The sequence below is a fragment of the Phoca vitulina genome, unplaced genomic scaffold, assembly GCF_004348235.1.
Source record: "Phoca vitulina isolate PV1807 unplaced genomic scaffold, GSC_HSeal_1.0 scaffold34, whole genome shotgun sequence".
Classification (NCBI taxonomy): domain Eukaryota; kingdom Metazoa; phylum Chordata; class Mammalia; order Carnivora; family Phocidae; genus Phoca; species Phoca vitulina.
This window is the reverse complement of record NW_022589737.1, coordinates 4,086,184-4,111,557: the sequence shown is the minus strand read 5'-3', so window position 1 is coordinate 4,111,557 and position 25,374 is coordinate 4,086,184. Positions and strand designations below refer to the sequence as shown.

The 25,374-nt window shown below is 45.1% G+C and overlaps 1 protein-coding gene across 4 annotated transcripts in view; it reads left to right on the top strand.

Annotated features, from left to right (window-relative positions):
* Positions 1-25,374, top strand: part of ETS1 (ETS proto-oncogene 1, transcription factor) — a 128,173-nt gene that overhangs the window by 47,464 nt on the left and 55,335 nt on the right. The window contains exon 1 of one of the 4 annotated variants that reach the window (XM_032426169.1): positions 15,124-15,561. The exons of the other annotated variants lie outside the window; for them this stretch is intronic. Coding sequence (XP_032282060.1) covers positions 15,480-15,561 — 82 coding nt within the window. The 5' untranslated portion in view covers positions 15,124-15,479. Of the gene's footprint in view, positions 1-15,123; positions 15,562-25,374 lie in introns of those variants that run through there. 4 annotated transcript variants of the gene reach the window in all.

Below are 25,374 nucleotides of genomic sequence, written 5' to 3'. Positions count from 1 at the left end.
TGAATCTATAGAGTTTGCCATAAATAAGACTTCTAATAAAATTAGTATATTCAATTTGGGCATCTTGAAAGAATAACCACAGTGTCGATAAATATTATATCTGCAATCAATCCCCCCCACCCAAGTTCTCTTCCTATCCCTCTTCTCTCTCTCCCTTCTTTCAGGTGCTCACTTGGCCTTTGGTGAAGAATGGGGGTATGTGACTTTAGGAAAATGGAACATTTCCCAGAATGTATTGTTTGTGCATTTGTAATGTATGTCCTACTTGTCCTGAAGTCACTATTGGAACATGTTATTATAAAATCCCAGTATACATATATAAATAGAAGAAAGACAATTTAGAAATATGTCTTTTGTGACCAGCTGCTCTTCCTTCTAATGCTTCCCAACATTTTCCTGCTGCAGCTGTGAGGGAGATATGTAGTAGACATTGAGTGTTCTGAGCACAGAGCTTACTCCATGTCAGTTTCCCTTGCCTCTTAGTTCCCATGGGAAGGGGGCTGAGTCCTTCCTCCCCTTTCCCTTAATCCAGACCCTGATTTCATTCTTCCTCTCTTTCATCCTTGTGGTCAGCCAGATGCATCACTTGGGACCCTACTCTATCCACCTCCCAATGATGGGAGCTCCACTTATTTCTATTTTGAGTGAAGATGGGTGGGAATTAATGCATTGATAATCTCTTCTCCACCGCACCATGCCTTCCCTCCTTCTCCCCCTCGCCCTTTCTTGGTGGGAAAATAAGGACTCAGACGGTTTATGGTCCATAAGTGATAAAAGGTCTAATAAGAAATCCAACAAATGAAGACAAAAGACTTGGCGGGCAAAAACCACATTTAAAGATCTCTAAGTAGTAGGTGAGAAAGATGTGGGACATATGAATAATTTGCAAGAGTCGAGCAAACATGTGTCTTCAGTATTTTGCCCAGCTCTCGTGGATCAGAGTTGAGCAAAAACAATGGAGAGTCTCTCCACCCTGGACAGACACTGGCATGCTGAGGGTTGGGATGCATGCCCTCCTCCTAGACATATCTTGGAGGTGCTGGGACATGATGCTGATGGAAATTCTTTGTGACCTTCCAGGCCAGACAAGGGAAAGTACTGCTGTTCATTCAATCAGAGGAAAGGAGCCGTGCTTACTCACATTCAGTTCTGAGGTTTGGCACATAAAGGATTTAAAAGGACCCAAACTCTATGAAGGTAGCGTGACATGGATGTCATGGATGTCTTCTGGTTGCTCTTCTAAGGGATCCCATTTGCAGAGTTACATGGCCAGCTTACTCTGATGTCATTGCTTAAATAACCTGCTAACTGGAATGTATTGACATGAACTATCAACACGGCTGCAATGTACCGTCAATTCTGAACTCTTCCTCCTCCTAATGAGAGGGTTCTTATGTGTCTTGATTTGTCTGTTTTATGGCTTTTAATATTGCTGAAAACCTCAGTTGGATTTAGAAAGCAGCCATGTCTCTCCTACATAAAGCATGCTATTTTCTAGGACCTTAACAATATTGTGTTTACCCAATGTACCTAATTCTTGTACCCAGTATCTCCATGACAGTACTCACATTTACAAAACATAGTTCTTATCTTATGTTCCTACTCTGTGCTTAAAGTGCATTGATTATATGCATCTGATATTTCTCTTTGATTAATATGGTGGCATTCACACTTATATTCATTTCCAATCATTCTTCCCTTGCTACCATGTTTTCTATTTCTCTTTGTTGTAATAGTTTATTTCTGCCATGTAGTTTCTTTGATCTGTCCTTGATAAATTAACAGGTGTGATTTTTACACGCTCAATGCTCAATGGCTGCTTTGTATTCATACCAAGCTGTATCTTGAGGAGTCAGATCTATATAGAAATGCAGGTCTATTTGTCTTCATTTATTATCCAATTTTTACATATCTTAGAGGTCTTGGACGAGTCTTCCTTAAGGCAAGACCTGAGAATGGAGGCACATTGTGGTAAAGTCAAGTAATAAAGAGCTTATTGCCAGCCAGAATCTAATTTTATGGCTTTCAATCCATTATGATCATTATAAAGTGAGCATTCCACTTTAGCAAGTAGGAAGTTGGCCAGAACAAAGTGACTGCCAAATGAATGACAGTGTTTTCTCCCTTCGTTTCAGGTTATAGGTTACAAACGCTTTTGCTGAAATGGTTATCTCTTGCTGTTGTAGGACCATGGAATCTTCCTCCCTGTCTGTCTTTATGACTTGATTTCTCTCTCTGTATGGAAGGTACACTCAAATATTAGAAAAACATCTTTTTAAAGTTGAGATTGTGATGGGAAAATAACAAGGAAAGAATCAACCCAAAGTCATCATGCTTAGATGTGAATTTATAAACAAATCATCAGGCAATGAGTTTTGCTATGAGGTTTTATGTTTGTTTGTTTATTTATCTGTTTATTATTTTAAAAAAATTTTAAGTAAGCTCTACATCCAACGTGGGGCTCAAACCCACAACCCTGAGATCAAGAGTCTTACCATCCACTGACTGAGCCAGCCAGGCGCCCCAAGGCCTTATGTTTTAAAGATACTAAGCTGTTTTTAAATGTTTGGGGATTTGGCAGAGTTCAAAATCTCTTGCTACATGCTTTAATTATTTTTTTCTTTTTCTTTCTTTCTTTCTAAAATTTCTGCTAATTTGGAGGCCCATGAGTATTTCATGGAAAACTTAAATGGTATATGGGCTTACTTTACAACTTAATCATCTACTCATCAGTATCGGACATTCAAGAAGATTGGTGAGTCTTCTTAAAAACACTTGGAAGGGAAGATTTATATGGTCCAGTGACTCAATGATCTAGAAACCTCAAAAACTAGAGTTGGTTTGAAAAGTTAAGCTCTAGAACTATTAAGCAGATTTAGAAAATGGCTGGCCTGGTCTCTTTCCATTCTATTATTAAAAAAAAAAATGTATCTGAGAAAGTATGTGCTTATGTGTGCATGCGTATGAGATCAGACAATTTCTTTTTCTTTTTTTAAAGACTTTATTCATTTGAGAGAGAAAGAGAGAGAGAGAGAGAGAGTGTGTATACGATCAAGGGGAGGGGCAAAGGGAGAGGCAGGGAGAGTATCTCAAGCAGATTCTGCACTGAGCATGGAGCTCAATGTGGGGCCTGATCTCATGACCCTGAGATCATGACCTGAGCCGAAACCAAGAGGCGGACGGACGTTCAACTGACTGAGCCACTGAGGCGCCCTGAGATCAGACAATTTCAGAGAGAGGGAGAACCACGTCGTAAGATAACAGTGCCCTTTTCCAAGCACACAGGACTGGGTGTAGTGAAGCCCGGAGCAGGCCTGAGGCTACCATCTCAGATCACATTTTGCATCAGATGCTTGTTTTATTCACTCATCTATTTATTTATTATTTCTTTCACTCATTTTTTCAGTTATGTGTTCTTTCAACATTTATTAAACATTTACTATGTCACTATGTCCAAGTCACTGTATTTTAAGCTGGGAATTACCATTTGAATCTAATATGGTTCCTGCTCTGGAAGGGCTGAACTGGTCAGCAGTGTTGGAAGTGCCCAGTCAGAAGCCTGTAGGTGCTGACTCGGAGGCAGTTTGTTCTGAGAGAGCAGAGGAGGAAGTGCCTGATTTTATCCAGGAAGGCCCAGGAAACCTTCACGGGGGCTGGGGTGGGGGTGGGGAGAAGTGGGGAGGTGGGTAATGTTTGCTTCTTTGTCCTGACAAATGAGTGGGACAGGGGGACCAGGGCTTTCCAGAAAGGGCAGAAGGATGTGCACAGAAGTGCACAGAAGGATGAGGCACTGGGGTGTGTTCAAGGGGTCCCCACAAGTGCGGGTGCACTGGGGCGCAGTGTCCTTTTATGGGTGGCTGGAAGGCCGGCAGGGGCCAATTTTGGCCTTTTGGTTGGGCTGTGGTTGGATTTTATCTGCTTGCAGTAAGGAGGCTTTGAAGGAATTCATTATTTCTCCATCATGTTTAAAACATTTTGGTTGAACTCTCCTCTCTGCTTTCCTATAGCATACCTTTCCGAGAAGCTCGTGCTTCCTCGGTCAACTCCGTCTGAGGACTTGTGTGGTGGGGAACGGCCTGTGACCCCTGTGTCTTCCCCAGGCTCTGCGACTTCTGTTGCAAGTCCTTCACACGTGCCACCCTTCCAGGGGTGGTGGCGATGACTTCAGCCCGAAGTGGGTGGATTCCCACCAAAGATTTCACACTGGGACAGAAATTTGGCCCTCCCGTGTCATTCATTTCCTTAAAATAATGCTAAGTCATAATAACAGATAATAATAATAATAATAGGTAATAATAAATTTTATCTATTCCTTGAAGGCGGAGGTGACTAAAGTCTGAGCTAATGGAAGAATACGGAGCATGAATAAACTCAACAATATTGATAAGATGGCTTTTCAAAGGGGGAGCTTAGGAGAAGTCGAATGTTGGCTTGTCTATCTCTAGGCGCCTCGCAAAGAGGTCTTGGACAGAAGAAAGCTAATCAGGAGACCTGCATGGGGAGAGAGGCGTGTTATTTAATTAGCTTTACAATGGGCTGACTTGAAGGCACGTGGTGGCTTTAATAGAGGGAGATAGATGTCCTTTTTTACAGGGCTAATTGTTGGGGAAAAGCAAGGTCTTTGTTCAGACCCAGCATGAGGGCTCTGATCTCTTGGAGCCTAGGGCTGCCCCTGCTTATAATTTTAGACAGAGCTATTCAAGGCTGCTCTGTAGAGAAAAGAAGAACAAGAACAGTATTGTGTATGCAGGATCAGTGCCCAAACCTCCCCAAAGTCACTAGGAAAAAAAAAAAAGAACGAGAGGACCCAGCCATGTGCATTTTGGAGTATTTCCCCATCATTTATTTGCCACGGTTGTTGGAAAGGGCAAAGCTACACTTTAATCAACTTGGAGCTGAGGTGGGGTGACTTAACCAAACACCCTCAGAAAACCAATTAAGTCCATTTTCCCAATGATGTGGCATTAATCTTGCCAAAATGGAGCAGGCAACGAGTGAGGAGACTTTGTGTGTTCTAATATACCAGCCTGGGTGGCTAGGTGCCAGGCACTGGTGGTGCCAGAATACAAATTATGTAGCTGGTGCCCCCGAAATAGGAAAATCTGGGTTGCTATTGAGCAACACAGAGGCATGCGGGCTCTGACTGGCGGCAGAAGGGGCAACGTGAAATACCTCTCCCTGGGGTTCTTTTGGGCCACTGGTCAGCACAGGTTATTGAGGCCAGCAAGTAAAACACTTCATCTGAATTCTGGGGGGCAAGTCCAAGCTTGGAGGAGTGCTACATGGGTCCAGAATTCTGTAACTAAAATGCATGCGTATGGAGCAGTAGATGGTTTGAGGTTCAGCTTTACAGCCCAAGTTCAGTTGTTAGAAAACTCTAGCTGTCAGAAAAAGAGATAACCTAGAGAAATGTAAGATGGGAAAACACAAGACAGGACTTCCGTGGAGTGAATGTGGCAATGTACTGCCTAATGGGGGCCGGCTCGAGGAATGCCTCAGACAGCATGTACAAGCTATGTCTTAGATAGGGTGTGAGGTTCTGCTAAGACCACTGACCAGCCAGATGGCACAAGCCAAGTTCTTGTTTTGCTCCGGTTGTACAGAATCACTGAATGGGTATGAGACCTGCAGCCCGGGGTGGGGACGGTCCAATGTGGGAAGAGTTCCAAGGGTGAATATTTTTCTCTTTGCTGCTAATGTGTAATGTAGCCGTGAACATACGATTAGAACTTCCATAACCGTATGTCACGTCTCTATAATGGGATTCAACCCCCTTTCATCCAAGAGGATGCTGTGATTTGCATACTCAGACCTAAAATAATCTTTATTATTATGTTATGGATTTAATGGCACACACCAAGAGGGATCACCATATCCTAATCTCATCGTGGGAACATTGTATACCACAGCTTGGATTAACTTCTATGAAAATTTTATGGTCACTCAACCCAAAGTCACAATTCTGATTTTTCTAGGGAATAAGAGAAGCAAAGTGTTGTTGAGTGCTCATTCTGCATCAGGCCCAGGGCAAATTACTTAGCACACGTTCATTCTGTCTTTGGTTCAACTCTGTGAGCTGGGCATGATGATCACCTCCATTCTAGAGATGAAGAAATTGAGGCTTTCTGAGGCCAAAGGACTGACAGCTGGAGGGGGGGGGGCAAGCTGAAACTCAACCTTTTGCTCTTAACTACTCTACTACATTGCCTCCTCAGTTATTTTCAAGTTTAAGTGCATTCTATGAAGTTAAGACACCAAAGCCCAATAGTCGATTTGACAAGAAACTGCAGGTCTTCACATGGGCTATTTGGAAGCAGGAACACTTATTTGGAATTGTCTCTTTACCTCAACACCTCAGCCCAGTTCAATTCGATTAAAAAAAAATACTCTCCATGACAGAAAATGTTAGCTCACTGAAAATGAAGAGTATATGGGATGCTGGGCCTCTCCCGGATCTGGGAATGGTTGTTGCCAGCCATCTGGTCTCTCTCAATGCTGTGGAATTCCCTGAAAGAAAAGTCCGTAATCTTTTTGATTTTTGACAATTCTCAACATTATTTAGAATTTTTAATTCCTGGAAAGGGATCTCTCCTGGGAACCTGCCACCAGAGAGCTGACTGCTGCTTATTCTTTCTCCCACAGTCTGTTGCCAGCTCCCCACCCAGCTGCACCTCCCTCCTCCCCTCCCCAGCAGGTCCCTAGCGGCCCTTCCCACCCAAGGCCTTTTTGTGATGAAGTCTTTCAAGATGGTTTCCCAGTCTGGGGAAAACACATGTTTCTGATCAGTCTGATGAAATACATTTCCATTGAGAAGTAACTTCTTTATTTTCTACTTTCTTCGTGTTCCACATTACCTATCATTACCTATCATTTCAAGCCCTGAACGCTTGAAAGTGCTTCACAGGCCTGACTGATTAAATGGCGCCTTCTTGCACGTCACACATGTCAGATTTGCTTCTCCCCTCTTCACTAACTCTGAGGAGAAAGGTTTTTATTGTATAGAAGCCAATCCAGATAGATGAGCTGGGAGCTGGGGTCTGTTTCACCTCATGTGTCATGGCCAGGACCATCCACTCCATTCTGACTCCTTCCCGAGAGGTGATGCAAGACGCAGAGCGAGCACAGCTGGCTCCTTGCAAATGAGAAAAGGCTTCATCTCCCCTCGGCCCTTAAGAGCAGAGAATTGCATGTGAACTGTAATCTTGGAGAAGTTGACATATCCCTTCTTGAGGCTGTTTCTCAACTGTCAACTTTCTATCAGTGGCATAAGGGGTACTTAGTCAATTCCAAAAATGAGTAATTACCCTGGACACCCTAGAGTTGTTTTTATGGATTTATGTTCCTGAATAGGTACGGAATTCTGGATTTTGTGTACATTTTTCAGGCCAGTCCATGTACAAAAGAAGATCGGAAACAGCAAGGGAATTTAAAAAGTCCTCCGCATTGCACGATTCAGCAGGGGGCAAAGGTGGTACTCGTATGAATTCCTTATGACATGATAACGTTCAGTGCAGGATGCTAAAGGTGAGACAGATGCTAGAGACGTTCCTGAGTAAGATGTTTGTAGACGACCCACAGAATGTTAGAGTTATTGGCTAGGAAGATGTTCTCAGTGTGACACATTCAATTTTTTCTTGGGCCTCTTCCCATATAATAGGCCCAAGATAAAAAGGACCTAGGTCCTCTGGTTGAGGTGATGTAAAAGAATGTGTGTTCATGATCCTCATCACAGCTTGGTGGTAACTGTGGACCCTAACCGAACCTGTTATTTCCTTGGCTTCTATGGTTTAAGATCAACCTGCTTGGTGTTTTTTTGTTTTGTTTTTGTTTTGTGTGTGTGTGTGTGTGTGTGTGTGTGTGTGTGTCTGTGTGCCACCTGTTTGGTGCCAGTGCCTCAGTTGGTCCCTCTGCCCTCCCCGTCCCCACTCCCTCCCCGTTCTCGTTCTCTCACTCTGGGGGATGCCTACAGTATGGCCCGTGCTTCCAGAAACCTGACCAGTTAGAGCAAATTTGACAAGGTAAAGGGGATTTGTAACAGGTACTAGCCTCCCTATCAGCATCTGACAGTCTATTCTTCCTCCCAAAGATGGAGATAATGGGGTTCCTTTCATGCATTCTCTTGAATCTTTATGGATATAATGATTGGGCATCTTACCTTCACGATAATCAGTGATATAGAAGATTCAACTTAAAGTTCAGAAGGCCCTAAAGACTGCCTCTGAGCAGCAGAGTGAGACTACGGACAGTAGGTGACATAAAAGTTCAGACTGACAACAAAGCAGCTGGTTGGCTTTGTGGTAAGCCAGATGCCATTTTTCACAAACACCTATACCGAAAATGCTCAGATGAAAAATAAAATGAATATGCTGACCTTCAGCAACATTTTCCTTTACAGGAGGTCAGAGAGGACAGTAGCCCAATAAAACTTCATAAAGACCTTTTCAGTTGGAAAAGCGTCACTTGGCTGGGTCTTTGCTCTTGAACTTTGGGCAACCTTGAGTCGCACATTAGACAAAACTAAACAAACAAACAAAGTAAGTAAATAAAATAAAATCGAAGACGGATATCTGAGTTAAAGATCCATATTTGGAATGTGAGGAAGTTACCTGTTCATTAATTAAATCATCAATGGGTTTATTAAGCTCCTGCCATCTTGAGCTGGGTACTGGAGGTTGTGATGGCTCAGGCCGGTTGCTGCCTTTAGGTAGCGTCGGAGGGGACGTGCCCATTCAAATGTTCACTAGGTGTCTGCACAGGCCTCTGAGTGCGAGAGGAGCACCTCATGGGGATGGGGAGGGAGATTCTTTGCATGCAGCACGTCCACTTGGGGAGAAAGTCTGTGTTTGAGGTCGATTTCCAGCTTGACCTTCCCTTGCACCTTCTGTGTCCTCCTCCTGAGATCCTCTCTCCTCTCTCCCCCTCGATGTCCCATGCAACCTTCCAGCTTGGGAACCTCCTATGGATTTGCTTTATTGTCCTTCCATGGCTGATGGCCATGCAGGTCCTTGAAATGGGCTCGGTGACCATACTGGACACATTACCAGGCTTTAATTTCATTTTGAGATCTTAGGGATTTAAGTCCCCAAATGCCGAGGACATAGAATTGCTGTGACTCCTCATGCCTGCCCCCGACCCCAACTTGTCCTTCCTTTGTTCTCCAAGAAGGTCCCTTGCTAGTGCTTCCTCCTGTACCATCGTCCTTTTTCCCATCAGGATGATTTCTTCCTCTTCTCGTGCTCTCTGCTTCCCCCGCCTCACTTCCAGCATTAAGAACAGGCTGGAGAAATCCTCCACCCTATCTCTGCTCCTTCATCTCTGGGGGTGGTAAATGCTAGTCTTTGGGGCAATTGCGTTGGCATTTTAAAATGAAAGGGGGAGGAAAATGGGGAAGATTCCACAATGAAATTATCTTAATTTGAGATTCAGACCACAACTGCAGAGAACATCTGTTTTGAAGTCTGCTGTTGTCTTTGTAACCCAAGAGAAAAGCAGGGTAAGATCAGAGGAAGGCCTTAGCCTTCCACCAGATGAAACCACCTGCAGGCTGGGGAGGGGGCCAGGATTTTGTTCTCCTGGGGTATAGAGCTCCTTGCTAAGAGCCTGCTTCTCTGCTTCTTCAGGTTATTAAAGAACGCTGGTGCTCCTGCCACCTGTGCTAGGGCTATCATCCCTCTACCTCCTCAAGAGGCCAATTTAGGACAATTTAAATTGGAATCCAGATTACATGATCCCCAAAGGCTCATAGGGTAGCCTGCATTCTGCATTATCCAGGCCCAGGAGGGAGCAACAATCCCAGGAAATGGGCTCAGTGTGGGTGTAGAGGAAGCCTCGGAGCCCTGCAGCCTTGATAGGCAGCTCCTCACCTCTTTCTGGGGGAGTAGAGCCCGATTTGCTGCTAGAGGAATACGTGATGTCTAAACTGGTGGATTTTATAGTGTCGCTTGGTCTGTGGATTAGGCCAATCCATCCCACATTGTTGGGGCTGCAGATGCAGCTGAATGGTTCATAATTACAGTCTAAAGAAACTGCAGACAGCAATAGAGCCAACCCAGACCCTTTCTCTCCCTACAGCCCATGCCAAGCTGGCTCCCACAGGGAATGCTAGTGTGGTTATCCTGCATTGCACTTGCCCAAAGACAACACATCGGGTGCAGAGAACACTGTCAGATTTCCAGAAATTGAGGCTGATCATCTATCTGTTTCTGTGTACACTGGATCCTGCTTTGTGTCTCAAGAGTGTCCCGTAACAGACCACGCTGAATGGCGTGGCTTCTGCAAGTGTGGTATCCGCAGACCCAAGGAGATGCCACGGACAGAACTGCAGTCCCAGGGATACTGTTGTAGGACTGGACATTGTCTTTTTCAGGATGTGTGGCCTTGGGCAGAATGAACTACCCTCTCACACTCATTTTTTCCCTCTAGTGAGCAGGAGGGCTAGACTTGAAAATCTCTAAGAGACTCCAGCTAGCTCCAACACATGACAAAGCCAAGATCGGAGATGTTGGCTCTACCGAGGTCCCACCCACACGATCTTCCTTCTGAATTTGAACTACGGATTTTCCATGACTCTTAAATACAAATCTGCAGTTTTCTCTTCTAATCAGGTAGTGATGGGATTTCTCAAAGGAGGCCAAAGCTGGGCAAGTTCCCAAATCAGGAACTGAGTGAGGAAGGAGTCTGGAGAGATTTTTAAATTAACACGATCGTTCTCCCTATCTGTCCCTGAAGACAGTTCAGGTAAATAGAGGATGCAAGTTACTCTGCGAAGGGGATGGTCCTGGAGATTGAACAGGATTTCTTGACTATTCTACCTCATCCTGGATCTTAATAGCAGTAACAACAATTTAACTGGGCACGTTTTCTGACCCGGACGCCGTGCTAAGTGCTTTGCATGCATTATCCCATTTAATGCTCCAAACGACCCTAAAAGCGGGGTGCTATTATTGTCTCTACCTTGAGTGTGGAGGAGCTGAGGTTTTGGAGTAAGTGACTTAGGAGCAGGAATTTAGCCAGTTAGCGGGTAGAGCTAGAGTTCGAACCTGAGTCCTACTCCAAGCCTACACTGCTCACTCTCATCTTGGATTGTGTGTGCCAAGCAGCCCCTAAGTCCTCCCTCTCCCTGCCCCCCTTCCCCCACTACTTCCCCCTAACTAGGGCTCTTCTTACGGCCCATTGTTTATTGTACCTTCTAAACAATAGCTAATGAGTGTGTATTACATGGTCGGGAGAGCCAGGGGTGATTTGATTCCCTGAAACAGAGATGAGGTTGTCACACACAAAGGTTAAGTGGCTCTGCTGAGGTCACGGAGCCAGCCCGCAGCCCTACAGCTCTGAGCCCGCCACTTGGGTTTTTAAACTGACCCTCAGGCCTTCTGGCATCAGAGTTTAATTAAGAGAGTTATTTTCATTTTCCTTTCGATCTCCAATTTGCCATTTTATTGCTGCTTGATAATGGTAGATATCGAAGCCCCAGGCAGTTTTCTGCCCCACTGTGCTTTTTTAATGACTCAACTAATCACGGAGAAACCACTTGCTTTAGAGTGAAGTTTTAGAGGCCTGTTTCTAGGTCCCTGTGTGCGACGGGGACTGTTGCCTTTTCTCAGAGAAAAAACAACCACAAACGCAACTCAGACAGGTTGTTAATTGAGGACTTTTTTTTTTTTTAAATCTTACATTTGAACCTGTAAATCAACATCTGTGAGTCATAAACTTGTTCTGGATCAGCCGTTAGTGGTCTGAATGTTTTTTGCACCTACCTCCAAGACAGCATATTTTAGCTCAAAACTCAGAGGTTCTTTGGTTTGGTGAAGTTTAAGATTCAAGAAAGAGACAAATAACTTATTCTAGCACGCTTGTGGAGAGGGAGAGTCTGTCTTCCATGACTGTTTGAAATCTGGTGTATTTTTATCTTTCTTTTTTATTGAGGCTGGTGTGGAGTTGAGGGGCGGAGTAGTAAAGAGAAAGTTAATGTTTTGGACATCTTCTATGCATGTGAGGGAATTCTTATAAAAATGTGACTAGTTGCTCGAGATCATTAATGTCTAACTGCACACCCCTGTCCCCCAACTCTTGCAGCCCTGTTTTGACCCTTATTGACATGAAGTTCCTAGTTTAGGGAGTTTTAGCGCTTGCTGGGTGTAATTCCCTAGGGCTTAGGAATGTTTAAAAATACAATCCTGTTTTCTCCCAAGTGTAGGAGGATCAGACTGCTGCATTACAAACAAAAGCAAGGAAGTATTTCCTTGGTTGATTTTTCTCGAGTGCCTCAGAAGTTGGAACAACTTGCCTAAGTAGCTGGAAGGCAAGGCCCAGCTGCTCTTGTTTTGCTGGTGGGGAAACTGAGGCACAAGTGAACCTGAGTGGGCACGAATGCTGGGGAACAGGGGTTCTGCTCTGACGTGGGGGACACAGGGCAGACCTAGGGGCGGAGTAGCTTACATGGTTAAGTTCATCTTCACAAGCCATAGCAGAACCAGCTTCACTTAAACCTTTGAGTTAGAGAGAGTTGGTGGCAAAGTAGACGCTCCTAGTGACCAGGAAGTTGATAGTTCATTACTGAATAGATATTTCCTGAGTGTCTGCAGTGTGTCAGGCACTGGGCTAGGATTGTTTTTTAGGCTCCGGTAAGATAGAAGTGCCATCTAAGTTAAGTAGAACATTTACAAGAATCTACTCATGTCGTAAAGAGAATGCAAATTTCATTTATCAACATTGATTTGATACTTGCGGCCCGATTGGGTTATTAATATCCCACATTTGTGAACATATTTTAACTTGTTTACATCAGTGCCCCTTGTCCCAAGCGAAGTTTCAGTTAGATCCGAAGTTAGATGCATAATTCGTGATAACTTCACTGTTCACAATCAGCCTCAGGTAGAAGGAGATTTCCTGGAGGTCTGTGGCGGCCCCTGGCTATCTCCCCCACCCTCTCGTCTTGCTTAACCCCCTTCCTTGATTCAGACCTTCAAATATTTTGAGCTTCTGTGCAGCAGGACTGGGTTACAAAAGGGTGATGGACAAGGTGAGATGTCATTGTTGAAGAACCAAAGGAATGAATTCCCCCACTGCGGGAGTGGAGTGGAAAGTGCTTCCGGTTGGATCCTGGTGGGTTCTTTTAGTGTCTGATGGTGGGGGGTGTTGGCAGCAGGGTTCAGGCTAGCCTGGGGAAGAAAGCTGAAGAGGATTCTGGGGAAGAGAGAAGACTGGCTCTGAGGCAGCTTTGTTTGCAAGTAGAAAAGTACTCACACTTGGATTTAAAAATAACAGCATTTTCTTAACACATCAATAAAACAAGATTCCCCAAAGCAACTCTTGATTTGCTCAGTTCTTTTGCTGATGTATTCAGAGCGGGCAAGGCAGGATGGGTTCAAGATCCTTTCTTTTGCTGTTCCTTTGGACGTGTAAATATCCAATTCATTCTTCCAGCCGTTTCCTCCGGTTTTTTCCCAGGATCAAAAGTGTCTGTTCTTGTCATCTGGAGGCCAGCATTGTTTTCTCACACCTTTTGGAAACACAGCTGGATTACAACAATCTTTCAAAAATTAGAATTGTCACATACAAATATTTTCCTCTGGTCACTGAAGGACGGGCATAATCTGAATTTGGAATCCGGAGCCACAGATTTATTTTCTGTTCCTAGCTCCTTTTCCCATTTGCTGTGGGAAAACTGCAAGTTACTAACGCTTCAAGGAGACAAAACTGGGATTAGGTGAAGGTAAGCAGGTGTCTTAAAACTGATCTGAGTCAGTTGCAGACAAGTGGTGGTAGTTCAACATAGGCTTAGAAATCAGGAAACAGTATTAAAAATAGCTTTCTTTGAGGTTGTTCAGAAAGATTGATGTTTAATCTTCTAGTTAATCAGAGTAGATCTCAATGTCTGGCTCTAGCTATACACGTGAGGCTGTGTTCATTCCTCTAGATTTACTGGTTGATGTGTTAATTAGAACCAACTAGGTCCACTTACGATAACCAAAGTATTAGTGCAGTCATTAATTATTTGGGATCTTGTTGTGGTGTCCGAAGTGTCTGGAATTCCCAAATGGAACAGGGGCTGTGCATTGTGATTCTGTCACAGCTGCGAATGATGTACTCCAGAAGTTCAAAACCACAGAGCCTCTGCATCACTTTTTTTGCTGGTGGTGGTGGTAGTAGGGTTGTCAGTTTTACCTAGTGGAGGAGAGTCTGTGAAAGGAAAGGCCAATGGCGACATAATTAGAGGAACAGAATAATAGCTTCCCCTAACACTCAACTGCTGCTATAGGTAAACTGGACGCTTATGGAAGCCCATGACTGGATTCCAGTTTGGGGGCCCTGTTCGCTGCTCTCCCAATAATACATAAGCATTTGGGCCTTTGTTTTGGGGTCTCCCGTAGGCTGCTTTGGGCTTGATCCTTCTCAAGGTCCGCGAGAATTCTGCTCAGGAACGCTGCCTCCGTCTTTTCCTAACTTATTTCTTAACCATGACACGGCGGGGAGGGGGGTCTCTGAAAAATCGAAGGCTCCTCCAGAAACACAGCACCGAATCCTGACTCACTAACCGGCGAGAGTCCAGGACTCCCAAAGCCCTTGGAGGACACTGGCTCCAGAACCCCCTGCGCCCGCTCGCACGCACGCCCCTTCCTCCGCATGCCTCACGTCCTGTGTGTCAGTCTTTGTGAATGAATGATGTACACGCACTCGGAAAACTATGCTGCTACTGGGAAGGGGGCAGGAGCGGGTGACCAAGTCCTCAAGAATGCGTGGCGAATCAGACGGACTTTCCCGAAACGGCCGCGGCAGCCTCTGCCACCCAGCCTGCTCGCGCGCTCTGGGCCCTTCCCGGCCGGGCAGCGGGCTCAGCGCCCTGCCGGCTCCGCGCTCAGCGATCCGCTGCCCCGCCGCTGGGCCTCGGCAGGCAGCTGGCGCGGGCGCGGGTGGCCGCGGAGCTCCGCCCCGCCTTCCTTTCGTTTTTGGGCCGCCGCCGCCGATTGGCCGCGGCTCTCTGGCCCCGCCCCCGGACCGCCCCCGCCCCGCCGGCCCCGCCCCTCGCCCCCCCCCCCCCCCCGCCGCCGCGGAGATCCTGGGGGATGGGGGGGGCGGGCGCGCAGACCCGGCGGCCGAGGCTCGGCGCCGCGAGAAACGCCCTAAAGAGGAGGGAGAGAGAGAGGGAGGGAGAGCGCGGCTCCCGAGAGCGAGAGCGAGCTGAAGCTGCCTGCCGGCGGAGAGGAGGAGCGGGGCGAGGACGAGGAGGAGCGGGGCGAGGCGCAGGCGAGGCTGGGACCCGGGGCGCGCGCACTTCTCCGCAAAGTGCCAACTTCCCGGGAGAGAGTGCCGGGCGCGCACCTTCTGGGCGCGGGGAAAAGTCAGCGGGAATTTGAGATCTTAGGGAAGAAAGTCGGAGTCCCCCCGTCCCCCTTCCCCTGTTACTAATCCCCATTAAAAAGACAACAAGAATAACAGCAAACTTGCTATAATCCTGTCTGCCCTCCACTCCTGGCACCATGAAGGCGGCCGTCGATCTCAAACCGACTCTCACCATCATCAAGACGGAAAAAGTCGATCTGGAGCTTTTCCCCTCCCCGGGTGAGTGGTGACTGTCGAGACCCCCACGCCAGCTTTCGGCCAGAGGCTGGGTCCCCTCCGCTTCTCCCCCTTTCCGCTGTTTCCTCCCAGGCAGTGCGTTTCTGCCTGAGCGAGGCGATGCTGGTGGCAGCTGGAGCAAGGTAGAGAAGAGGAGGAGGACTGTTGGTGGCCTGAGACCCTTGTTTGGGGGGTGGTATTTATTTTCACAGCTGTGTTTTTGTGAGTAGTGGGAAAAAGCTTATAGAATGTCCAGCACCCTCATTCCTGCTTTTTTTTTTTTTTTTTTTAAATCTTTCCAAATGAGCGAGCACGCTCTGGCCTTATTCCTTAGCGTTGGGGGGGGGGGGATGGACACTGCGCAGAAGACATCATCCACAGCCCCTGCATCCCCCAGACTTGGAGCTGGGTGGAGGGCCCTGGGCAGTAAGAGCAGAAACAGTGTCTCACTGGCTGGCCTACAAGCACATTTTCAAACGTCTTGCCTTCCTGAGCTCCTCTGTCACATGCCCCTTTGCTATCTAGCTCCTCTTTTCTGGGTTGAGGGCAAGGAGGTGGTAGGAGAACTGAAAGGATCATCTTAACTTCTGGAAACATCCCGATTCTATTCATGCAGGTTACTTACTTTATCCAAAGCTTTCTCATCTGCCATACGTTTGTCCTCTTGTACCAAAGATCTGTTAGAAGAGGGAAAACATCCTGACCCCAAATGTGACTTTGGGTCTTTGGTGGGTGGTGTTATCCAACTCTTTGATTTGAAGGATTTAGAAGAAGGGGATAGGAAAGAAATTTGATCTTGTCTTAGACACAATGTTTGATCCTACACAGTTTCATGGGGTCCAGAAGTCCAGGAATAAATGCAGTTTGAGAAGAATAGATGTTTTCTTTTAGAATAGGGAACTGCCAGCTATCCTTTTGAGATTAGTGATTTTAGAGGTAAAGGTATATATAATAAGATTTGGAGAGAAGGTGATGCTTTCTGGAAAATAATTAATTGCAGTGACCTGCTGCTCTTTTGTATCTGATTATTGATAAGTTTAGCTGCTCTTGCTTTTGGTTAACACTTCTTTGCCTCTGCCATCATCAGTTGCTTATTTTAACCCTTTCTTCACCTGCTTAAACTTCCAACATAAGCCAAGCTGAATGTTCTATCCCTTGGAGATCTTCCCGAAATGTTAATGAAGACATGGCCCTGTCCTCTCCTGTTAGACCCCCTAACATTCAGCCCCAGTATTGGGAGTTCCACTGGGGAGTGCACAAAGAAGGCTAGCTTGTTTGTTGTTACAAGGATGATGACGGTCAGAGCAATGCTGAGATCAACTAGAACCACGGAGACATTTCAGGCGCTTAGAGCTACGGTTCGGAAATGATGTCGCTGTGCTGGTTGTGTTTGGGGTTCAATGAAGCCAGAATGAATTCTGTTAGTCACAATTGATCCAAGCCATGTATCAAAGAAATGAAAGGATAGTTGCCAGCAAAGATATAAACTCAACTAATAGGTTCTTTCTTTAAGAATGGCTTGTTTATATGTGTGTTTATGGGGAAGAGACAGATTTGGCTGTCTGGGAAGTATCGTGTAAGATAGGTCAGTCCACATACCTACAGTGGATTTCGTGTGCTGGGAATGAAGAAGCGCCCCTGGAAACACATGTTTTAGATCACAGTAAACAACTGAAGTCATTTTGGGGGGCGGGTAATTTAATATTGTATATTAGAGATTTTGAGCACATGGTGTTGTTACTTTGGTTATTGATAAAAATAAGCCTCAGGGCAAGTAACTTTGCTTGGCATTCCCATCTGTAAAATGGGGACAGTAAGCCCTAATGCTACAGTCAACATCTATTATAATAAGTGTCTTTATAGTGCCTCTCTTTTTCAAAAAAGGTTGACAAGCCACTGATCAGGTTTTGTAAGCAGCCTTCGATACAACAAAATTTCAGCGGGTCAGAGAAATTGAGCAATCTCCTGCCATTCATCATAATGAGATTTGATTTCTGGCACTGTCTTGGGGAAAAACAGAGAAACTTGAAAATATATATAGCAGTTTTAGTTTAGGTTTTTTCCCCTGAATTTTTAGTAGCGTAGATGTGAATATTGTACCCATATCTCAGAGAAGAAAATAGAGGCCCAGAGAAGGTAAGTCACTTACTTAAGAAAATCTTGTAAGCCAGTGGCTAGAGTAAAATTAATCCCTTTTTCTAACTTCTCAATGTATGTTGCCTTGAGTAATACTGCAAGTTGCCTTTGAAAAGCTCAGCAAAGAAACTTCAGTTGAGGCTTAAGCTTGCAGGTGCAAGGATAGAAGAAGCATTGGCCAGGGCTGCCTGCCTTTGTTGGTGGGTGGGGAAGACACTGGGTAAGTGGGGATTTGCTTTGCCCATCAGACCATATAGGACATGTGTTTAAAGTTTAACTTTTCACAGCGTGGCTTTGTGTCCACAGCTGTGACTTAAATATTTTTCAGAATGATTCTTTGGGTCGTTTAGTTTCTTATGTGTGGAGACAACTAGTTTGGGATCTTATCTGGCTTAAATAATTAAACCAGGATTCCCCCCCCCCCCAACCCCCCCCGTCCCCCCCCAACCACCCCAATCCATGGGAGCCAGTAGGGAGGCAGTAGGGAAGTGGGTGTTGAAACAGGAGTCCTGGGTTATTTGCCTGTCTTTGTGGCTAGGACCTGATCCAGAACCTTTATTCACATTTCTTCTAGATTGAGACCTCCCAGGATTTTTAACAGCTTTAAGTACCAAATTAACATATATTTTGAAATAACTTGGGAATTGGACATCCCTTATAAGTGTAAAGTGGATATACCATTTTGATTGCAATATGTGATTGCAGGGGCTCTCGGATCTTAAATGGGCTAAAACAAACAAAGCCACGGAGAGTGGAGAGTCTATGGAGTTCCCTCCTGGTGTGGAGCTTACTGAGAAGGGTGGAGGCTGGGTGCCAAAGCAAATACATTCCCAAGCCACTTCATTTTCCCCCTCCTTCCCCATTCCACCTTCTCGGTGAGGTGAGCATAATGTCCAGGGAGGAGTAGGAGTTCTAATTCTGGATGTTCGCTACCCCGGCGGGGATGTGCATTCATCGGGGACCCCTATTGCCCTTAGAGATAGGAAGATTCATTCCTTTCGCTGTCCCTTTGGTCAGTCTTTGTGTCTTCATCAGCGTAGACAAGAGAGATGGTCAGAGCTGCCCAGGCTATTAAGCTCGCTCGTTCACTGTGCTTCCAGACCCCTACAGACCACACTCCATTAGTGACTAACGAGCCCGGTGGTTCAGAGCCCAGACTCTGGAGCCAGCTTGTCTGGGTTTGAATCCCAGCTCTGCCACTTACTAGCTGTGTGACTTTGGGCAAATTACTTCATCTCTCTGTGCTCTCGCTCCTGCATCCACAAAATGAGTGTAATGACTATTCTATCTCATCGGGTTGGTTGGAGAATTATGTCTACTGATGTGCACACAATCTTAAAGCAGTACTGCCCCGTAACAGATTCTCAACAGTTAACTAGAAAACAAGTCAACAGAAAATGAGCCTGACCAGTGTAGAATTTTCGGGGGCCCTTGAAATGTTTCACAGGGGCTACTGCTTGCTATCTTGTGCACGTCCTCTCCTTTTTCAGCTGAGATCTCATGCCAATGAGGTTCCATGCTATGTCTCACAGAGCCAACACAGTGAACCAGGTGACTTTCCGAGTGTCTGAATGTCTCCAGGTCCCATCTCAGAGCTAAAGAAAGGCACGGGGGTTGGTCAGTTACTTTGGGTGATGGAGGTGATCAGTGCTACCTCTAAGCAAGAGGGCCACCAAGACTAGGGGCCAGGGGGACATTTGAAGGGCTGATGAAAAAAGCAGTGTTTCAGTTATGCAGAGTTGAAAAAGGCATCATGTCCAGTTATTATAAAGTATCTCACATTTTATTTATTTATTTGGTTGGCAGAGCTTGCATTCCTGGCATTTTTGGTTGGTTTGTATTGCTGTTTTTTTGTCTATGTAACTTTTTTTCTTTCTTAAAGAGACCAGACCACCCTGTAGGAGGATCACCCCCCCCCCCCCCCCCCCGCAGGGGACAAACCAGCCTGTGGTCAGCCTCCAAGAACCCAGCTGACCCTGGGCTCCAGCAAAATCTCTGCAAGGCAGAGAGCTGGTTAGTGTAGGTCGGGATTTTTCAGGAAAGCGGGGCTCTCTCCTTCAAAGAGCACAGATAACTCTACAATGGCTATAGCAACAGCATAATTACAGACGTCTCTCTGGTTTGTGGAATGAATGACCCATGGCTATAGTGGTATCCCATGAGCTAGCATTGAAGGTAGATTGCTATTCACAAATGACGGATTATGGAGCCTACATTATGTACCTGGCACTCTCACATCAAATAACACTTTTCTACTCTTCACACTAACTCAGGTGGGGAGAGCTATCATTTTATCCCTTTTTTCAGATGAGGAAAATGATATTCAAAGAAATGCATAATTCGCCCAAGGCCACACTGTTAGAAACGTACAAACTGATGAGCTGTTGCAGGCATTTTATACCTAAAGTAAAAGCACCATGTTATTCATAGAAACTGTGGAAATTAAAAGGGGCATATGTTTAAAACAATTACATATATATATAAACAATTACAATTATATATATAAACAATTACATATACATGTATATATACATACATATATACGTATAAAGGGGGCATATGAGGAAGCAGCGATGGTGGGTCCTCTGGGGGTCGAGGAGGTGCAGGGCTCCCGGCCACCTTGCATGACTGCTCTGAGCTTAGGGAGACGCCTGTTCCATGGGCAGTCTCCAGGCCTGCCAGTCCAGATGCGGTGCTTTAGGAAGGTACTTGAAGGTTAGAGCCATGCTTGCCTCAGATCACCAAGCAGAGAGCCAGGGTTCTTGTTTTTCCAATGTCTTCCAGATGTACTTCTCTCTCTCTCGCAGGTGGGGAGGCGATTATGTTCACTTCCAAGGTCACATCCTTCCTGGAGCCTCCTGATGCTGCCTGTTTTGCCTCTTGCATCACGGACACAGCTCTGCATATAATCTCACTCACAGTCTGGCCAATGAGAGACATAGATCAGCAACTAGTTTTCTTAATACGGCTGTAGTTTAATTTTCCTGCTTCCTAAAGAAGCCATAGGCCCCTACATTTGCTGTCTACACACCAAGTGTTTTATTTTTTCCAACTAAAATGTAGTATTTTCAAGTCTGTTTCATGGGCCAGGGGACTGTGTGTAGTTTTTCTGACACAAGGAGGGAGGGCGAGCTTTGGGATTCTGCTCGCGGACCTACCAGACCTCCATGATCCCTGGCTCATCCAGACACAGACGCCCCGACTACTTGTCCCTGGGTAAGGTATGGATTCCTCTATCACTGCCTTATGGGGAGCATTTTCTCCGAGTAATTAATATCCTGGGACCTACACAGTCATCATAGAGGTGGATTTGCCTATTGACAACGCAGTCTCCATATTTTTATCGGCTGCTCCAGAATGAAATGTTGGCCCCACTTCCCTGCTCGGACAGAATGTCTGATGAGATCTGCTCTCGTGTTCACAGCCTCTTAGGCCCACTCTTTGCTTACAGCTGCTAAGCAGTCCTTAACTCAGCATTGAGAACGTCAGAACAATTCCCAAATCTATCATTTCTATTTGTCATGTGTCTATAGCTTTACTTTTTTCAGTTGGGTTAAAGACATCTTTATTTCAAAATGTCAGTAGATGTTTTTCAAATTGCATAAACAGGTTATTTCTGCTTGGCTACTTGTCCAAACCCCTGTGCCTATCTGTGTTACTTTTTTCTTTTAGTTGTGTAGTTTAGAGGCTCCGTGCAGATACAGAAAGAAATTGGTCTGTGGTGTAGGTTGCAGTAGATCCAATTTCACTGGCAGGGAGCCATGCTTACAGACACACTCAAAATATTGCTGTCCAAGCCATAAATATTTATTGATTATTTGGCCAACTTCGTCATATTTCCCAGGTGCTTTCCAGTTTCTGCTGCTTGGGTCCAAGCCTGTCACTGGGCACTCCCAAATGTCGCTTCTTACTGTCCCATCAACTTTTTTCAGTTGTCCTTTTCTGTAGCATTTAGTTCTGTCCCTGAGAATTGTAGAATACTGACCCGGATGGTGCTTTAAGACCCAAAGTAGTATTGGCTGGTTTTAGGCTATTGGTTTTCAGATCTTGATGGTGTATAGGTAGTGAATTCATATAATTTACCATCTAAACTGGGACACTTTTGAGAATGTAATGGACACTGTGAATAATTATACTAGAATAATGGGCATAAACTGGGACTCTCCCAGCAAATGAGGGTCACACCAGTTAGATATTGAATTTAGATGACAATATTCTTTATAATTATCTATTCTCAATTGCTACTTTTGGGGCTTAGACCATCCAAAGTAACCTACGAGGGCCAGATTAAGAGTTTGAAACAATTCAAGTTCAGTGTGGTTTGCCCCAACCATGAGTTATATTTTTAAATGTTTTTGACGCATAATATAATATTTCTCAGAGCCTGAGAAACAACTACAAATCAACCTCAAACAAGTTCCCTTCAAGCATTTGAAACCTCTTGGTAGCTTTGGGGAGCTATGCTAAGCTGTTGATTTTTGCTTTGCAAGGTTCTGCAGAGGAACTGTAAACTTTGTGCATGTCGTGTGTGTGTGTGTGTGTGTGTGTGTGTGAAAATGAACTTTTGAGTAGGGGGGAAATGTCATCATTACACAAGTGAAGACAATTAACATTTTTGCTTTGTTTTGTTTTAATGCTTGTCCAAGATGAGAAGTTTTACTGATGGGATCAAAAAGGGCAAGAAAAAAAAAAGAGGTTTTTTTTTTTTTTTTTTTTTTTTGGTACCAGTAAAGTGGGTAAACACAAAAACAAAAGTAAAAAGCGAGCCCTCACTGCTTTAGGAGGGGAGGAGGGGAATGGTGGATTCAACTGCAACATCCCTTTTGGCTAAAAGGGAAGAGAGAGAAAAAAAGAGCAGGAAAGTATGAAAGAACTAATAAAGGAACAAAAAGAAATAATCAAAAATGAATAAAAGCTTTTAAGTGATTATTTCATAGACTTTTGGAAAAATCCTCATAGGGACCAGTCTCGGGTGGTCAGGTGGGTGACCTCGGCTCTCCATTCTTCATCTGTAGAATCTTTTTAGGAGCCTTTAAATCCCTGGTGGATGCATGGCTGGTGGGGGTCAATCAGATGAGATCTTCCCTGGGCTCCAGATGCTTCCATGGCTGAAGGTGCAGGAGGACCATGGTGTGAATTTATGGACCTGCGTGTGGATCAATGATTATTTATATTTTCTGTGCCTGTTGGGCTTTGTCTTCCAACACTTCTAGGCTAGAATAATTTCACGGGTCAGCTTCAGGGAGAACATGGCTATTTCAGAAGCATTTGAAGGAGGTGTAAGAACAGGGAAAGGATTATTTTAGATAGAAAGAACAGTGTGGGAAGAATGCCGAAAGTTTAGAGTAAAAGAAAGGCTTACATAAATATGAAGAAAACTACTTTGATTGTAGAAAGGGAAGAGAGAAGGAAACCTGAAGGCAGGACCCATGTGAGAACATTTTGAATTTCAGGATGAATTTTACCTTTGAAGGTAGGGAGGTTTTAAGGACAGAGAAGTGTTACCAAATAGGCTTCTGAGAGAGATTTTTTTTTTTTTTTTGTAGCATTACTTTACCTCCTACTCATACTGTTAGTTGTTAAAACCTCTGTATCAGTTTATCAGAATAGGCGTTAAACCTCAGAGTAGATGACAGAATCAATCAGGTACATATTTTCAAGGTATGAATGGAAAATAGAAAATCTAGGTCAGCCAAGGGCATTCCTAAACCCAGGGAGTGTTTGTAGATCCATGTATTTTTGAAGCATTTAGAAACTCTTACTATGTGCCAGGTACTGTGGTGGCTCCTAACGAATGTCATTTTTCTGTGATAACAGTTTGGTGCTAGGGTAATTCATTACTTAGCGTTCGTGTTTAAAATAAGAGTGTTGCTGAGTCTGATTTTAAAATACCCTTCAGAAAATCCATCACCAGGACGTTTTTGGTGGAAGAGTTTTCATGTGATGACCTTTATACTTCTATTATTTGTATGTTTTTCCTATCTGGTATTCCTTGCCTAAAACTTAAGTGAATTCTGTACCTTATGCAAAGGTTGTCTTATGTCATTGAAATACTAATTAAATGTATGGAATACAGTGAGGATTCATGCATGGTAAGGGGAGACTTAGCAGCATAGTAGAAATAAATATTCTGAGTAGAGTGTACATTCTGGGGGGGCCCATCACTGCTTAGAGAGTCAACAGCCCTGGATTCTAGGCATGGCTTTGCACCTGTTTGTCTGCATGACCTTGGGCAAGTCATTTCATTTTTTCTGAACCTCATGTTCTTCCTTAGTCAAATACATGAGCCAGAGAAGATGACCCGTAAGGTTTCTCTTTACCCTGACATTTTATGATTTTAGAGAACATTTGAAATAATTCAGGCTGGGTGAGGACATAGTATATGTCACTCAAGAGGTGGGCAAAATGAGGATTTTTTTTTCCTAATCCTCAACTTTTGCCAGTCATTGGGAGAACCGGGGATACATCTGTGAAGGTTAATAACTCTCATGGAGGGAGGTGTTGGGAACTGTTCCCGGCCTTGCTTGCCGTCGGAGAAACTTGGGCGTGTGTTTCAGGGGTGACACTGGACCAGGAATCATACCTTCCTCTTGGTCCCCCTCCATGAAACAGCTTCCTTGTCCCATCGGCCTTTGCTACAGTTGCAGCGGAAGGCAGTTCCAGTGTGGGGTCTCATCTGGAGGAAGGAGATGTAAGTTAGGGGTCCGGTAGGTGAAGCGGCCGGCCCCAGCTGCATCCTCAGGGCTGAGCATGTGGTCTGAGCAGTGAGCCGGTTCTGTCTCAGCTGCCACTTCTCAGCGCACTGCTCGGTAGGTAAACAGTCTCGTCCTGCAGCAGGAATGCATTCTGCTGGAAGCCCCCTCGGTGCCTCTTCCTGACATACTCAGTGAGTCAAGGCCTCTGCCCCCTGTTTGTGTAGAGGGAAGGGCCCAGGCCCTCTGGCTTCTGGCTGTTCACGCAAGACACCACCTGCTTTAGCTCTAGTGTCCCTGACCCTACAAATGGGTGTCGGGGCGTGGTGAGCCCAGGCCTCCTTGCTTCTCAAAGGCCGCTCTTTGTAGCCATGGGAGAGTGTCGCTTGCACATAGCCGTTATCTGAAAATCATTTTCTTGATGTTATTTCTACACTTTGAGAAAGGCCTGTCACACTTTTCCCCTCTTCTGTCAGTAGCAGGCATCTAAGGGCGGCGTGCTGGTTTGGGGAAAAACAAGAAAAACTGCCACTGGTAATAAGGTACACCTTATCTACTGGTACTTATGTGGGCGCTTCTCTCCCCTCAACTTGACCCTTTTTTTTTTCCCGTTAGTAAGTGCCAACTTATTAATCCGTGAGGGTATTCATGTGCCGAGGACCTCATTATTTTACCCTCACCCCTAATGGCTAAGTATTATTTCCATTTCACAGATGGAGAAAAGGAGAGGTTCAGCCACTTGCCTGAGCTCACACAGCTGGGGAGTGGAGGGCTTTAGATTCAGACCTACTCACTCTCAAGTTCCGGGTCTGCTGCCTCCAACATGTGCAGAAATACTGGGATGCTTGTTGAGTTTGGGGGAAACACTCAGGTCTGTTTGTGTTTATTATCGACCAGGTCCCTTAATACTTGGTTATAATTTGGTAGCAGTTTTACAGTTAGACACGTGACTTCACCACACTTGAACCTCAAGGTAATTTTTTTTTAG